The 17806-nt window shown below is 37.2% G+C and overlaps 3 protein-coding genes across 4 annotated transcripts; 2 read left to right on the forward strand and 1 right to left on the reverse strand.

The window, feature by feature from the left end:
* The first annotated feature begins 2342 nt into the window (after window positions 1–2342).
* LOC104957882 (uncharacterized) lies at window positions 2343–6481 on the forward strand. Of its 2 annotated transcripts, XM_010785560.1 has the most exons (6): window positions 2347–2645; window positions 3458–3640; window positions 3720–3977; window positions 5032–5130; window positions 5425–5442; window positions 5818–6481. In XM_010785560.1, the coding sequence occupies exons 1-6, from the start codon at window positions 2567–2569 to the stop codon at window positions 5901–5903; spliced, it is 723 nt and encodes a 240-aa protein (XP_010783862.1). In that variant the 5' UTR covers window positions 2347–2566; the 3' UTR covers window positions 5904–6481. The 2 variants fall into 2 exon arrangements, with proteins under 2 accessions (XP_010783863.1, XP_010783862.1); XM_010785561.1 differs by lacking the exon at window positions 5818–6481 and having other exon boundaries at window positions 2343–2645; window positions 5390–5442.
* Window positions 6482–8623: 2142 nt separating this feature from the next.
* On the forward strand, window positions 8624–12092 carry cdc20 (cell division cycle 20 homolog). Its single transcript, XM_010785562.1, has 11 exons — window positions 8624–8715; window positions 9058–9269; window positions 9356–9498; window positions 9586–9682; window positions 9779–9904; window positions 10114–10310; window positions 10504–10598; window positions 10688–10916; window positions 11218–11343; window positions 11476–11593; window positions 11709–12092. The coding sequence occupies exons 2-11, from the start codon at window positions 9080–9082 to the stop codon at window positions 11885–11887; spliced, it is 1500 nt and encodes a 499-aa protein (XP_010783864.1). The 5' UTR covers window positions 8624–8715; window positions 9058–9079; the 3' UTR covers window positions 11888–12092.
* Window positions 12093–13641: 1549 nt separating this feature from the next.
* elovl1a (ELOVL fatty acid elongase 1a) lies at window positions 13642–17346 on the reverse strand. The gene is made up of 8 exons (XM_010785563.1): window positions 17043–17346; window positions 16179–16272; window positions 15743–15933; window positions 15570–15650; window positions 15145–15201; window positions 14929–15034; window positions 14555–14694; window positions 13642–14451 (listed from the first exon to the last, which is right to left on the reverse strand). Exons 2-8 carry the CDS (start codon window positions 16237–16239, stop codon window positions 14128–14130), a joined length of 960 nt encoding a protein of 319 aa, XP_010783865.1. The 5' UTR covers window positions 16240–16272; window positions 17043–17346; the 3' UTR covers window positions 13642–14127.
* Between the last annotated feature and the right edge of the window lie 460 nt (window positions 17347–17806).

The following is a 17806-nucleotide window of genomic DNA, read 5'->3' on the forward strand; positions in this document are numbered from 1 at the left end:
TCATTTGTTTCTGATAACAAACCTTTTTATCCGAGGCTACAGATACGATTGAAAAAGGAACCCAGAATTAAAAAACAATCCAAATGCAATATTAAACTGGGAGACTGAGATGAAGAAAACATTCAACAAAGTGTAAAAGCAGAAAAATAATATGTTTTAATGATTTACTTTGTAAAATGGACAATAACTGACAACATGCAGGATCACGCTTTACTAGAAAACAGTCTAAGTGTTTTTGGAAGCTGCATGTCACAGAATCATTGACAAAGCAGAAGTCTGCATGTATAATGATGATGTACAAACAGGTAAAGTCAGTAAACTAACAACTGAATATCATAGACTTTAAGACATGCCATACTGCCTAAACACCGCAGTCTGTCGTGATACAGAGTGGAGGGGCCTTTCAAAGTATGTTTACCAGAGACTCTTAGTTTTTTAACCCTGAGTTTTCCGTGTCCAGAGATGTTTGAGTTCTTCACTATTGCCAACATTGAGCAAAGGAAATCCTCAAGCATGGCCACATTGATCAGCTCTAACAATGGTCCTGCATTCAAAAAAAGAAATATTGTTATCTTAATGAAAATTGCTGTGGTCATTTAGTATGTATTATAATATTTAATTATTCCCTGAAGCTTTAATATGTAAGCATTTTATGAATAAAGTGCAGGCAATAACTACAAATTAACTATAGCTTTAAGACACATTGTATAGAGAAAAATCAAGCAATCAATGAGTTATTCAATAAGTAAAAAATACTCAAGTATGCCAAAACTGTATTACTGTCAGTTTGCCTTCATAAGTGTATTTGATCAAGTTCTTTATTAGTACAACAATAAAATTGAATCAGATGTTAGCCGCAAAAATCTTGCTCTATCGAACTCAAGAAAAAGGGTAAAAATGGTCTTATCACTTGGCATCAGTAGGCTACAATGCACATTGTAGATGTATAACTATAGAGTAAAAGTATTTAAAAACGATCATGTTTTATACTTTAAATAAGATGTTGAATCAAGGACTATGTCCTTACCTGTGGCGAAGGGTTTCTTGTTGCCATTATATTAAGGTGACCAGATTTTCAAAATGAAAAGCGGGGACATTTTGAGTTTTGTGGTCTATATATCATTAACATATCCAATTTTCTTCACTGTTTAAGAAAAAAGGGGGACAATTCTGGTTTAATGTAATTCGAACAATTGAACTGTTGGATACAAACAGAAGGAAGATAGCTCATATATGAGACTTCAAAGGTCTTTTATTTTTGAAACTGTACATCAGATTGTCCAGATTCTCTCTGAGTGACTAGATGGGGTGTCCTGCTATCACCCTGGAGTGAAATAAGTCTTTGATAATTTGACAGTTTTTTATTTATTCTTGTATAAAAACAGAAGGACAATAGCCCATATATGAGATTTCAAAAGTATTTTATTTTGAAATTCTACATCAGATTGTCCTGATTTTCTCTGAATGACTAGATGGGGTCTCCTGCTATCACCCTTCAGTATTTGATTGACTTCGAATGACTCTTTGAATGGACGCTTTCATTAATAATCAAAATATAGATGGACAATAGATCTAATTTGAGATTTTAAACAGCATACATTTTAAATTGCGCTTCAGAAAGTAATGTTATTTTAGGAGTGTTGTGAGATGGTGTCAACATCAATTGAAACTAGAGAATGCAATTCCTGAAGAAATTGCTAGTGGGAATGCTTTATGCTGAAAATCTGACGCTAAACTGCTATGCTGAAATGTAATGTGTAAGAAGAAAGTGAAGAATTTAGATTGAAATGATACATGAACACTGGGGGCTTGAATGTGTGATGAGAGAAGAAAAGAAAGTAAAAAGGCTTGGAAAAGCAGCAGAGTATTTGAACTGCAAACTTTTGAACTAACTTGATGGTGAATTATCTGTCGCCATGCCAACAGCATTTGATGACATCCCATAATACGCTTAGATGCGTTGATGGCTGCATCGTTACCAAACCTGTGAAGTTTTGGGCCGTTTGGAGCATTTAAACTGAAGTTGTGAGAAAACCGTGTTTCATGGTGAGCATTCTATTGCCATGGCAACGGCATTTGAAGAAATCTCAAAACTGTCCCGTAGATGTCTTCACGGCTGGACTGTTAGCACACATTTAGCGTAGAGCTGTTGACGCATGTTGACGCATGGACCAGTGGGTGAAATTCTCTCTTTATAAATCCATCGTTTAACTAACTTCTACTGCTTCTCAGTGTTTGTGTTGGCTTAGATGGTCACCTTTACCGTTACCTTTAGGAGGTTGTTTATTTGTTATCTTAAATTAACTTTCTAAGGCACAAACGGAAAACCTGTTAAACTGAATCTGCGAGAGAGCACCTCCCAGTTACGCAGTAGCTGCATTAACCAACCAGAGGAGAGAAGGTGGTCCATTTAAAGAAAAGTCTTTTCAAAACGAAACAGTGGAGTGGAGCAGATTGGGGTTGATGTCCGTGACCGTCTGAAGTATTTAGTTTTTGCTGTTTTCTATTCCCTCTATTATCCTTCCTTTACGGTTTAACAATAACAGGACAACAATCCGCGTTAGAAATGCAGTTTCTTGGCCATTTCCTTGGTCTTCTTGTGCTATCTACATGCGAGTTATCACTGTGTTTTCCTGTTCCAGTAGGTAAGAAGCTTGTACCTTTGCATTGCTTTACTCCTGGTTAAGAATTCACACGATTGTTAAAACTTGTTTATGCATTTAATTAGCCTTTGCAAGCAGCTAACGTCACTATTTGTTGCTACTCATGCATTATATTTGGAAAGATGAATCAGTAAAGTGAGAACACTTACTCCTCCACTTGTCACCGGACACAAGGTTATTTTACAGCTGACTTAGACTCTCATATTCATCTACACAATGTCAATACGAGCCCTGCAATAAATCCTGTCTTGAGCTCAGTTTTTGTTGACACAGTGTTAGTTCCCCCTTATGGTTATTTATGAGATCACAATAGTTTTGGTTTCGTATTGGACTATTTCAAATAGAAAGTTAGATGTATCACCCAGATCTATTTACAAACCTAGAGGAACAGATCATTAAAAACACCTCACAACATCATGCAATGACACAGCTAAATGTAACTATCTGACTGTGTTAACAAAAACATGACATTTCAGTAATATAATGATAATTCCAATTAAAATGTATTTTAATGTAAGACTTAGACCATAATTACAAAGTAAAGACCTGTTGTAAAAACATTGATCATTTTAACAATTTGAAAAGGAGTCTTTATTAGAATGAGCCCTTTTACTTTAAGTATCACGGGTATATTCTATTTATGCTATGCAAACTTAAATATTTACGCAGCACTTCTTCTAAATGAACATGAAAGCTTTCCTACCGGGACTTACCAGAGCTTACTATAACATTTGGATTATCCTTATTTTCAATGTTTGAGTGTTAATGTATGTATTTTATATTCCCCTCATTAGACACAGTCATCGTGCAGGTCCAGCAGTGGGGAGTGGTGGGGGCTCAGCAGGTCGCAGAGCAAGTCCTTCTCAATGGAGTCTCTTTAAAAGACAAAAGCCAGGAAGTTGACAGCATTATTCAAACCATGTCAGTTGATGCACTCCTTCCAACTCTTATCAATGTGAACAAGACTTCTATCCTGAGTAAGAAAATCATCATGTAAAATTTTGGACAGGGATGGTCAGTCAAACATTTGTCAACAGCCTTCTTCTTCCTCTTTAGGTAACCACACTGTTCTCCGTTCTCGAGAATGCATACTGGAGGGGTCTCAGCTGCTCTGGGCTGACAGTGTCTTCTACGATGGGAAGGTGTATCTGACTCTGGACCACACTGACACGTGGACAGCACACGTACCGGAAGCACTGGCCTTCAAAGTGTTGTGGGAGAAGGAAGAGCAGCGCACAAAAATTGAGAGTCCCCGCCTGCAGGAGGAATGCATCAAGCTGATGAAAGAACTGATGCTTTCTCAGGAGCAGTCTGGTATATATTCTTTTTAGCTTTTGGAAAAATGTGAAACTAACATCAAGGCATTAATGCAATTTTACACACGGAGTATGCTTTTAAAATTAACCAATGTTTGTATTTGATTAAGAATTTAATTTAGAAGTTAGGATCAATGCAATTTAACAATACAGAGCATGACACTGATATGCTACAGAGAGAGTTTTAGCTGTGACTAATTGTCAACTCTTGTCCCAATTTTTGCTTTCTTATGTTAAGATTAGTTAAGAGCAAGATAAACAGCATTCAGTATTAAAAAAAAACCCAATACATTCCAAATATTTAAATACAATAAATATGCACATACACTATTACACCGTGGCAATTTACAGGAAAATTATAAATTGAAAATGCTTTTAGACAATTATTTTTAAGGATTTTATTTGTGGAATTACTTTTATTTCTGTTGGAAATGCGTTCCAGAGTTGAAGGTCCTTTATGAAGAAAGCTGGTTGTTAAAATTGAGATCTACCTGGTATTTTAAAGTTGCCATTCACCACATGCTCCTAGTTTCTTTGTTACCATCTGGTCTTTAGATATATCTGGAAACAGGCTCTTGGGCTGCACTGTTAAACATTTTTAAAACGAATTTGAGAAGACCCAAATGATTAGATGTATTAAAGTATTACTGCAGTAATTTTAACTATAAAGGTATGTATGAAAATAGTAGCATTAATATAAATAGTTGTGACAATAAGAGGCCTGTATCATGAATAATCAGGACAACCTTTTTTGTAATGTAATGCAGCACCCATTCTACCTGTAGTGAGACTAACATGTACTATGTCTAGTAGCTTTGAATATTAGTACAGTTGAAAATCAGGAGAGAAAAAGCCTTAACGCCTAACTGGTGGAGGCAGCTGATGGTGTTTAACTGTAAGTCATATGACACGATGGAAAAAAAGAAAGGTTGTTAATCGAAAGCAAAACATTAGTTTGTCCCTATGATTGCAACAGTCCATCTCTACATACAATTTCCCACAAATGTTTACCGTGACCATTTTTACAGATCTATTTTATTTTATTTTTCCAGTTCCAGGGAGACCTTTGACTCAGTTCCTCATTCCAATCTTGGCAGTCCTAGTGTTTTCAGGTCTAATCATGATCACTATCCTCCTCTCTAAAAAACAAGGTGAGTAAATAAGAGTTTTACATTTAAATAATTATTACAAAAGTTACCGTGTCATTCATCACAGATGTTTGCTCAAAAGCAGCCTTCCAAATCAGCAATAAGCTAGTTTGAAGTGTTGTGCTGCATGTCATTAGCAGACAGTGGCAGCTATTTAATTTTTTTTTTATTCACCATCGTAAAATTCTCCATATCATGGCTGTATTGTTGTCACATGATTTGGATATGGAGTCTCATGCTCACAGGGGAATATAAAGCATAGTCATGTGCTTTGTCTTTCTCACACTCTCTGCTTAGGTCTGAGGCACCCTGGAGGTAAGAAAACAACATTCCCATTTTCTCTTAAGTTCCTGAAGACTTTTATGATAACAGTCTTGGGATGAAGGGAGGGGTTACATATTAAATCAACTTAAAGCCAGATACCATTTGTATGGAAAAACATTTTTTTTGTTCTCCTGATTCACCGTGACTTCACTTTTATTACTGAATACATTTTATTACTGAATTTCATACATAATATGACTGAAGTTGTCAGGTCAGATAGGGACCATCCTAGCGTCAGAAATAAAACATAGTGAATGCTGATAAGAATTGTTCTAGGAATGACGTCTAATAATTTAAAACAGCGAGTGAGAGTGCTAAGCTTATTATGTTTATGTCTTTTTTCTGTGCTTTTTGTTTTTCTTGCAGGTGTTGTTGGCTCGATTATACATTACCCTAAAGACATCGGTGAGACCACTCCAGAAATAAAAGGCAATGGTTACCGCACCTTGTAGTTGAAAGCTCCAGCCGATGAACAGAACCATGTTTGAGCTTTTCCTGCATTTCTACTGTTGAATGTCCCCCTGCTGATTCACCATTGGATAGTGTTGCTTCATTAATGGAACCAACATTTTCCAACAGTAACAACTGCCCCAATGTTTGAAACCCCTATGGTCTGGATTCCAGGTTATTTAATGCACTTTAATGTTTGTACCACACTGAATGAACACATTGCATTATGCATTTAATATATATACATATTCTTATAAACGCACACAGCCAAAGAAATGAAAACATAATCACTGCCTAAAGCAATGTACAAGCTTCTTTTTGCAAAATGAATAGCCATATGGGCAGATGTTTTAATTATTTCTGGACTGAGCTAATCCGGTTGTGTATGTGTATGTCACACGGAACTCTGCCAAACACTGGATGAACTGTTGAGGTGTCCTGTTATCCAAAGACTGTGCTGCATACTTGTGATTTTCACATTTCTTTGTGATACATTTTTGTGACTGTCTATATGTTCCCCTATTATATGTTTGTGTGACATTTGAGAAAAATATTCTATTAAAATAACTTTTATGGAATATTTGTCAGATTTATTTTCTCACTCAGAGTCAGATTGCCCTATTGATTATGTATTCTAGCCTATTCTAAACAAGAATTCATTTCGCCCCATTTTATATTATAACAGGTTTAGGCTTCACAGAAATATATACATTTATATTTAAATACAAATGTTTATGCTTTTTGTGCGTCACTCTGTATAAGATAGTGTAGTGGCCACTTCAAGATTCAAGGCTTGTATTGTCCTTTGTACATAGCTACAGTGTAGTTTTGACAATGAAAATCTCAGGTCACAGGCTCTTCCAACAGTGCAACACAATGAAACAGATAATAGTGCAAGTAAATAAAATAGAATATAATAGAAATACTGGAGAATAGCCTATATACAAGTAATTGGAATATGGATATATATAAGTTGCAAACCGATGACTGTTATGGATGTTCTTTCAAAAGTTTACTTAACGAAAATCCAAGTTTTATTTTGTCTCCCAGACTAAAATCCATTTGAAAAACAACAAAACTACACCTGCATAATACACTGTTAAAAAAATGACATAAACTATAAACAACCTATAAAATAGTTTTAGAACTTGTTAAACATGTGTCAATAACCTAAACATTTGAGCAAAACAGACAGGGCTGAAATGGCTCTTACAGATGGCTAATGTAGCAGGAAAAGAGTTGGACATTTGCACCTCATCATTAGTCAGTCATACACTTTTATAAATGTGTTTGTGTGATGATTTCAAGAGAGTGGAGAAGTTTCCAAATTGACATTCATTTCCATAATTATTGTTTTAATTATCTGGGAAACAATTGTTTTATATCAAAGTTATCTTGCTTGATACTAGCAAAACAATCAAAAAGAGCAGTATCAGCTGCCTGCCGTTATCCTTCTGCTCTTCTGGCACATATAATCTTATAAGGACCAGATTTGATCATTTTTGCTAAAGTTTTAGTCAGAGACATAATGTTTATCTTGATGTCAAGGTTAGTTTCTGTGATTGACTTGAATGTTTGAAAGACAGTGATTTATTTTTTTATACTTGATTTCGAACACCAGATTTTCCATGATAACAACATTTCATTGGGAGCCCACTGAGAACTAATACTGTATATCTTATTTATTTTAATTTCAAGAAAACATGCTTCCTGGATTTAGCAAAGAGTTTTTTATTCACACAGACATCAGATTATATACCGTTGTCTGTGTCTGAAATAAAGTTTGTATTATAAGTATTCTAAATGAATCGATACAAAAACAACAACTCTAAAACATTACTCTAGTTGCATCGTTAGGGGCTTTACTGATTTGTTGGCGCACCATCCATTATGCATGAGGTGGACATTTCCACTAATTGATCAATAACTTAATCTAATTAATATCCATAAGCACACTTTGTATTTTATCAAATAGCAGAAACACAAACACTTGTTTCACTGGACAGACATGACCAGAACATGACAAAAATGTCAAATGTATGTGCACCAACAACTATGTATATTACAGACATGCATTTAAAGATATATTCCATTTCTCAATATGCTTAATAGAATTGTATGAAACATTTGAATAACGTTCGACTTTCTGTCTCCCTATTTTGAAAGGTCGGATGCTTAAGAAAAATGTCAAATAAGAGCCATATTGACCCAACACTGGAACAATGTACATTTATTATTTATATTTCAGAAATATTTTGGACTGTTTATTTCTTGTGTCTTAATTTCTCCTATGTACATTGCCTTGTTTTTTTATATTCAAACCTTCATTATATGCTGCTGCAACGCAAACATTTCCCAAATTGGGATCAATTAAGTACCTATCTATCTATCTATCTATCTATCTATCTATCTATCTATCTATTGTTTCTGCAGCATAATAATAAAATAGCAAAAGAAAAAGATATATAAAAATAAAACATAGTTGGATACACTTTTACTCTCTTAATCCTTATTCAGAACATTTTGATTCTTACAATTTTAACTCTGTTCTTGTTTGACATAATCAAAACTTCATCATAATTTGTCCGATAGGTGGCGGTATATTTCTGGGGAGGGAGTTTCTTCCACCAATCACATCAACGCATTCGAATGCTGCTGGTAACGGCAACGGCAACTTCTTGAACAAACCAATCACAGGAGCGCTTACAGGGATTTAAACCGTGTGTCGTCATCGTCCCGAAATTCAAACTTTAGAAAGAAACGAGAGAGGAACAACAGGGTTTGCTGCAGGAAAGTCAACGTTTCATTCAAGAGGTGAGGTCATAATATTTTCATTGTAAAAGCCTACTTTTGAATATAATATTTAAGCTGTTTTCAATGCTGAATTGAATGCTAACCTTTTATCATTCACTTCATGGTCAACTAGCTATGATAAACGAAATATAATTATAACACTTGAACGCTACACGGGTTAAGCTGCTGGGAAACGACTTCTTGTTTGATTATTTTGCCGAATTCAATTAAAAACGTTTTCTGGCTCACATCAGCCGCTGCAGAATCTGAAGTTGGATCCGAGCGTTAGCATTTGTCGCCCATTACTCTACGGACCGTGTTAATATTATTACTGTGTTAACTTATTACTATTTTCCCTGACAGGCTGTGTGAAAACCTAGATAAAATGGCGCAGTTCGGGTTTGAGAACGACATCCACAGCATCCTGAAGCTGGATATGCCCATCACAAACGCTCCCATGGCAAGGTGGCAGAGGAAGGCCAGCTCTTCTAACGCCTCTGCGCTGAACGGCCTGTCGCCTGGCAAGTCTGCCAATGTGTCTCTTAGTACAACAAAAACGCCCAACAAAACACCAGGTAGTTTGTGCAACTCTATCCATGCAACGTAAAAACGCTCTGTGTTTTATTTGTGGAGATTTTAACCACTTTTTTTTGTATTGTAGGCAAAAATAAAAAACAAACACCCTCTAAGATGGGATGCGACCGCTTCATACCTACCAGAAACAGCAAACAAATGGATGTTGCAAGCTTTCTGCTCACTAAGGAGAATGAAACTGTGGACACAAACGAACAAAATGCAACATCGGTATGTTTAAAACATATTGATTTATCTTTTAGTGATCCTATAGTTAAATAAATATTGTATTTATTAAGATCATGTGTGTCTCTAAAGGAAAACCAAAAGGCCATGTCGATGTCACTAAACGGATACAACATTGAAGAGGCAAAGATCCTGCATCTTGGAGGGAAGCCGCTGAATGCTCCAGAAGGTAAGATATGTGTTTGTCAACATGCTGCATCCAGAATATTGCATACATATAAAGGGGGTGTCTGGGAATTAACCATTTATTTTGTCCTATTTACAGGGTATCAAAACAACTTGAAAGTGCTTTACAGTCAGGGTGCAACACCTGCCTCTGTCAAAAAGACACGGCACATTTCTTCAACTCCTGACAGAATCTTGGATGCTCCTGAGTTTCGTAATGATTTCTGTAAGTTTGGCACTTCGAGGTTGTTCCTTTAACACTGCTGCATACAAGTGATTAAACATAATTTATCACAAATTTGGTTCATGTCGGAAATCGGTCACTCTATTATATTTCTATACTAAATCTAAAGATGTTGTACATATTTGAGCTTTATGCAAGAAGGTGCTACTGTACAATTAGCCAGCATTAATTGTCTTTTTTTTTCTCCACAGATTTGAATTTGCTTGACTGGAGCAGTTGCAATGTTTTGGCTGTGGCGCTTCATAACTGTGTTTACCTGTTGGATGCCAGTCAAGGTGAGATCACTCTTCTCATGAAGCTGGAACGTGAGGAGGACTACATCTGCTCACTGTCCTGGACCAAAGAGGGAAGCTACCTCGCTATTGGAACTAGTGACTGCCAAACTCAGGTTAGTGCGCTGAGGAACATACGACTTGAGTACACAATAATCCCACAAATGGGAAGTTACAGCAAAGTAAAGATAGAGATGATGAAAATGTAATTATATAAAAGGCATGCACATTGTATTTAAAATAAGGACATGTGGCAATAAAATAACTGCTTTCTTATTTGCTTTTAATTATGACATTTTATTTTCTTAGTTATGGGATGTTTACAACCAGAAGCATCTCCGCAGCATGGCCAGCCACACGTCCAGAGTTGCGAGCCTGAGCTGGAATGACCATGTTCTTTCCAGGTACATTTTTTTTCCAAATTTCTGATACAAAAGACAAACTTCTAGTTGTGCGTGTTTGTTAGACTCAAATATGTTTCTCTCTATCCTAGTGGCTCAAGATCAGGACACATCCACCATCATGATGTGAGGGTGGCAAACCACCACATTGCGACTCTCACTGGCCACTCACAGGAAGTGTGTGGGCTGCAGTGGTCCCCTGATGGGCGATACCTGGCCAGTGGGGGCAATGACAACATGGTGTACGTTTGGCCCCGTGTGCAGGATGGCCCCGCCAACCAGGCCGTCCACTGCTGGAGTGAACATCAAGGAGCTGTTAAGGTGAGCATCAAAATGGCCCAAGTGATTTGCTTAGCCATTTTCTACACTCACTTTTATTTCAGATTCTGCTATGTTGCACCACCATGTTTATATGTTAGCTCAAAACAGACAAACTCTAGCTCTACATGCAGCCTTTAGCATTTGACACAAATGCTGCCGCAGTTCTCCAGAACTGCAGTAGCATTTGTATTTGACACAAAGGCTACTGCAGTTCTCCAGAACTGCAGTAATACCAGCCACAATTTATTCCATAGACTGTAAAAGCTTGAAAAACTAACTTTTGGTTGTGTTGACATTCTAGGCTTTGGCCTGGTGTCCGTGGCAGCCAAACATCCTGGCATCTGGAGGTGGAACCAGTGACCGTCACATTCGCATCTGGAATGTAAACAGTGGCTCCTGCATCAGTTCGCTTGACACTCAGTCCCAGGTACATACCACAGCTAGAACCTCAATGCTTATTTCAGTCAAAAAGGATTACATTTGAAAATGTATTTAACTTCAACATAACAACATGGGGGTTGTCCCTTTTCTCATCATAAACGATAACTTTGCATTTCAGGTTTCATCCCTGGTGTTCGCACCAAACTACAAGGAGCTGGTCTCCGCCCATGGATATGCCCACAACAATGTAGTTATCTGGAAGTACCCCTCTCTAACAAGGGTTGCAGAACTCAATGGTAAGTCGGTAAAAAGACAAGACATGGGGGAGTAAAGGAACAAAAATAAAAATGGAAGAAACTATCAACATTGTTTGCTTCCCGTTGGTCTGAATGTGTTTTTTTTTAATTACAGGCCACGAGGAAAGAGTTCTCAGTTTGATTCTGAGCCCAGACTTCTCCACCGTTGCGACTGTTGCTGGAGACGAGACCATCCGTATGTGGAAGAGCTTTGAACTGGATCCTATTAAGAAGAAGGCCAAAGAGAGGCTGGCCAAATCAAATAGTGGTGTCATTCACCAGTCTATCAGATGATGTGCTTTGTCTTATGAAAGGATTTCCTGTCCATGCGCACATTTTTTATTTCATCCATAATAAAGATATCTACCCAGTGTTTTAGCTGTAACTGACAAGTCCCTGCAGTGTTGTAATTGTTCCAAAGTGTTTATACAGGAATAATCATGTTTTGAAGCAGAAAGTGTATATGCCTTTGTTTTAAATAAATTCTTTGATTACCCAATGTTTTGTTTGTCATTTAACTGGCATGTGCTAATAATTCACATAATGGTGATAGCCTTTTTTAAATGTGTGCCATATCCTAACATCTACCAACCCACATTTTATGTTTTTTGTTCTTGCCCAAAATGCAGCTTGCCTCTGGTTTGAGTTCAACTTCTGATCACTTAAATCTGTGTCCTCAGGAACTGTTATACACATCACCGTGCATATTTCCAAACCCGCTTGATGTGTTTTCTATAGAATTCACTAAACGTCCTGTTGAGGTCACCATATCTGATATTTAACCAACACCTGCTGCAGTTTCAGTGTCCCTATTTCAATGATGCATGGTAACTGATTAACATGAGTTGATTACTCTCAAGCCCAGCTTCTGATAAGTAGTTTAATGTAAGTCTCACACAAAACTAATGTATTTTCTTACTGGATTTGTTAACTTTGACCTTGTAGCTGTGTAATCTAGATATGTCAATATTTAGGATTTATAGGAATTTATAACTAATGCTGTGACCTTTTCTCTCGTCATTTTTAATTGACAGTTTTTTTTTTTTTATCAACTCCAGTACTGGTTTGAATAGCATGACTTGCTAATATGCAACAATGTGGGAATGTGAAGAATTTCTGATTCCAAGGGCACAGATACCAATCACTATGCGACTGTCAGATTATCTGCAGTTCATCTCGAACCAACCTGCGCAACTGCATTACATTCATGTTTTGAGTTCTTTTTTTGGTTTTTATATACATTAATCCATTTCCTTGTATTGATGCTTTGTCCTCTTTCACTCTTAGAATCTAAGGATTCACCTCGTGTAAACAATTATTAAAGTATAAATGATTCAGTTATGTGAAATAGTTGAGAACAAGAATTCTCTGGGAGACATGTGGCGTTGGTGGTATCAGGGGAGCACAGGTTCGAACCCCACTGCAGTCAGCATATCGTTGTGTCCCTGGGCAAGACACTTCACCCCAAATTGCGGGGATTGTCAACAGTATTGAGTATGTAAGTTGCTTTGGATAAAAGCGTCTAACAAGTAACAGAATTACAAAACATCTTTATTTCTGCTTAAGTCAGAAACAGGTTAATCTACTAAACATTGAAGGTTCATTGTAACAAACAGCTCGAGGATACACTTTGACATCCAATCTGAAGTATTTATGCCAAATATCAAATGAAATTTGAAAAGGCTGGCAGTACTTCAAAACTACTTCATCTGTCATCAGTGCACATGTGTAATATAAAACAGTAAAAACACTGGTAGGTTTACAAAACATTCATTCTGCAGGGATAATCAGAAACAGTGCTCTTTTTTCTGATGGGAAGTGTATTAACTTCCTGCGAGCCCCTGCAGTGTGCTGAGAAACAGACCATGCCGGGTTCCAAATCTCAAAATGGAAAACAGTTTATATGTCACTACCTAAGTATGCTAAATGCATTAATACTGTAATATACAGTATAACATTTATTTTCCACAATTCCAAAAATAAAATTGAGGTGTGGTATGTCTTTTTGAAAAGTGCACACCCTAACTGCTTTCCAAATGACACAGACCTTTATCTAAAAAGATTTATTTCAAAAAGATAAATAAAAACAACAAAACTGAATATTTGACATTTACAACAGCTTTGTTTTGTAGCAGGTGTTTCAATTTACTGGTCTTTAGTGGAAACTGTGTGATAAACCCAGGGAACAATAGTCCTGCCGCTAGACAGTAAGTCAGGCTGGTGCGGACCAAGCCCGAGTTGAAGATACCATCAGTGACAAAGTGAGCACCAATCTTCATACAGTGTTCATCACAGTTAATCGTTTTCACAACAACTAACAAACACAATGTGGTAAGAAGAGATCTTCACCAAAACACCCATCAAAAACAAGTGTGCATAAGACTAAATGTATATAGAACATGTAAAGTTTAGAAGTAACATATTGAAATTGTGCCAATCCAATATGCTACAAGGTCTGAATGCTGGATGAGACTTTCAAGGTAGCTCTATATCGACTTCTTGTATGTCTCCTCCTGATTTCCAAAGTCACAAAGTTAGATATCCTTTACTTTGCCCATGACGAGGTTACTCATGACGAAATGGCCGTTGGTGTGGTGGTGCCCATTTCCATTCTCCATGTGTTTCCCGTTGGCCAACACAGCGATAGGTTTACTGGCTGAGCCGTTCTGTTTTGGCATTTCCTCCACAGAAGGAAGCCGCTTTCCCTTAATGTAGGCCTGAATCCAGAAATTAGAGAAGAGGAGGAAGAAGAAGGTGCCATACATCCAAATCAAGTGGATATACATTGGAATCTGGTAGTCACACTTCTCCAGGAAGTAGTACTGGCTGATGTGAGCTGAGACGATGACAAACTGTATCTGTGAAAAAACAGAGAAAGGAGAAATTGTTATTGAAAATCTTATTCTACGATCGATCCAATGTAAAAATCATAATATATGCCAGTAATATTATAGGACATACAAGCTGGATGGCGGTCATGTATTTTTTCCACCAAAGGTATTTCTGGAAGCGAGGTCCTGAAGCAGAGAGTAGGTAGTAGAAGTACATGATAACGTGGACAACTGCATTCACCATGGCATGGAAGCAGCCCATTCCTCCAGCTTGAAAGGGGGAAAACAGGAAATTATTTGATTAAACTTTTTTTTTAAAACTGTACAGGGATCTCTTCAAATATTGTTTGGGCGTTGAACTTTCATTCTTTTGGATTCATAGTAGCACACTCGCAATATATAATTTAAGGACATTTTAAGCCATTTCTAGAGCTAAAATAGTTTGTTTATGCATATTATGTGTGTGAAATGGATTACTTTGATGTGATGCAGAGTAAACCTTACCAGGAGTCAGGGTGATGCCCCACCACCACGTCCAGGGCATGAAGGAGTGATGGAAAACGTGCAGAAATGTGATCTGGCTTTGTTTCTTCCTCAGCACAAAGAATACCTAAAAATTAAAAAAAGTAGGATAAGCATAAGTTTACAGGCACAAAAGCCTTGTCTCTAGAAGGTCAGATAATCAAATAAGGAAAATGTTTGAGATGAGAATGTCCTTACCGTGTCAAGGAGTTCGAAATATTTTGACATATAAAACATGTAACACGCTCGAATCATCTGGGGAAAGAAAAATAAGAAAATTAATGTCAAAGATTCATATATTCATCTTAACCAGACAATAATCTTAGTTTTCTCAGCCTTCAGAAAAGTTACAAACCACAAAAGAGCATTATGGCCAAAAAGGAAAATCTTTATTTTGAACTTTGAAAATAAAGTCAAATTTTCCAAATAAATATTGGTTAATCTCAAAAACTCTAGGATTCAACATTTCAACTGTATTATTGAAATGCAAAACAAAATTAGTTTCCCCTCATTTCTGCCAGTAATAGCCTTCCATACACACTTTTAATAGTCAGAATAATTTTAGTAGTAGGCCTAAGAGCTTCTTTGCTCTGAGGCAAATTAAAAACAGTGGACTGGCTTACCCGATAAGCCTGAGGGGTGGTTGAGGTGTCAACGAGGTCACATTTCCACGTGTAGGTGGTTGCCCATCCGGCCATCAGGAACTAGATGTAAATAAAACAACAACTTATTAACATCTCAGGTTTGGGAATAAATGGGAATTTTAGTCAGCAAATTGCTTGATCTTCTAGTTTACCTCATAGACAATGAAGGCATTTAGTAAAACCATGCTGAGGTTGTAGACAATCATGGCTGTGTTGAGATGAAAGGGCTTCCTGTTTGCCATCAGGCGAGGTCCAATGTACTTTGAGAAGATTACATAGGTCAACAGGATGAGGTTCATCCCTACAGGTCTCTGCATGAGGGGATAACTTTTGATTCGTTCATCTGGGGAACACAAAAATACACATTTCTCATCTTAAAAAAGGCATGTCAGTAATGGATACACACACAGATATCTGGTTAAAACTAAATGCAGTTTATACACAGTTTTGCCAGATTCATAAAGTAGTTTAGGAAACTACCCTTTACAAACCATAAATTGTATCATTATTCCATGAGATCAGCAGTCATTCATTCATATCTTAACAAAGCAGTGGGGTAAAAACTGTTAAAGTGACAAAGACACTTACCAGTCCTCAATTCTACAAAACTGTAGAATTTTGAAATGGTCGATACAGCTGTTTGCGACATGATGACTCCTTGTTTCTTGTCCTATAATCACAACTGAAAGAAAAGAAAAGACAAACAGTCAGGAACCAGGAGATGAAGCCGAGCTGAGTGAGTTTGGTTGGGCAGGTAAGTGACAAAGCAACCTGTCCACCTGCTTCCTCACTGACTGAACAAACAGGAGACAGCTGCACAAGCTCAAACTCCCCTGAGTGCCCTTGTGTTAAAAAAATAATAATGACAAATCTGTACTAGGAGCTAATTTCACTGCCTAATCAAAAATGTAGCGTTTAAACTACATATCCTTACTGTTTTAGCACCATGTGTGCCTCGATTAAAAAACGAAAAGCTTTATTTATTTAATTCAGCAACTGAAAAAGAAAACAATGACTCAAAAAAAAAATTAAGACCGTTAAAAAAAACAACTATGACCGTTAAAATAAGGATTGTGAAACATCTGATCCCTTCAGTCAATGTGAAGACAATGAAATACTCTCTTGCTGACTAACAGAGCAAGTCAAACAGGTGAGGCAACGAACTTGGCCCTTATAGCCAGCGTAGCCAACCTCCTAAACTCCCAAGATACAAGCTGATCAGGGATTTCCAGGGAGGGAAACTACACAGTTTACTCTATTTAAAGCAACAGTATCAACGTTTTGCTGTCCTATTCCAGATAAACTATAATGAACTGTTAAATGGGAGATGTGTCTGCCATTTTAAACCATGAAAAGTTTAAAACAAACATTCAATCAACACTTCCACAGGAGAAGCACAGGTACAAATCTCACATTTCTGAAAAAGCTAAAATACTTGCAGTTGTGACTCACCGGCTGAGTCCTTACTCCTGTGTGTGAGGAAAGCAGCTGCAAAGCCACAGCAGGCAGCACTCAATCCAGAGAATCAAACAGATCAGCAGCAGCAGTGAGAGGTGATCAGGTGGAAACCAGACACATGCAGAGATATCCTGTGGGTGGAAGCCTCCAGATGTCCTCAAATGTTGGAAATCCAACACAGGCTTCACAGGTAAGAAATGGAAAAGAAGCAAGAGACAGAGCAAACTAAGATAACTATGGGAATGTCAGTCAGGCAGGCAGTCCATTTAAACCCCGGGGCACTACTACAAATCTTGCTAGTTTCAGGACCACACCCTGTTTCAGTGCTTAGCCCCACCTTCATATCCTCACTTAGCCTCTCTGCGATTGGTCCTGCCTCATCAATGGTGGTAAAGGGGATGGGGTCATGGAGCTACATGCCTTGGTTAAAGAAATCCACACTCTGGGGCAAAATATGACACACTTATTGACAAACAAAGTTACAGGTTAAAAAATAAACAGTATCAAAAGGAAGATGCTTCAGTTAATTAGCAAACTAGGCTAAAACAACAACATTTTGATAAAGGTTGCACAATAATTAACCTACGAGGTCACAGGGTTTCTTTTTTGTGAATTATCTGAATAGTTTAAAAGGAAATAAGGAAGGTTTTTATATTTCAACTTCATTCATGTCCCTAAAACAGGATTTAGGCTAAAGGTGAAATTTCCTATGTTAACTAACCTAACGTCACTTTTAAAGTTGCCCATCCCTGTCGCAG

This window comes from Notothenia coriiceps, unplaced genomic scaffold, assembly GCF_000735185.1.
Source record: "Notothenia coriiceps isolate Sejong01 unplaced genomic scaffold, NC01 NC01_scaffold00027941, whole genome shotgun sequence".
Classification (NCBI taxonomy): Eukaryota; Metazoa; Chordata; class Actinopteri; order Perciformes; family Nototheniidae; genus Notothenia; species Notothenia coriiceps.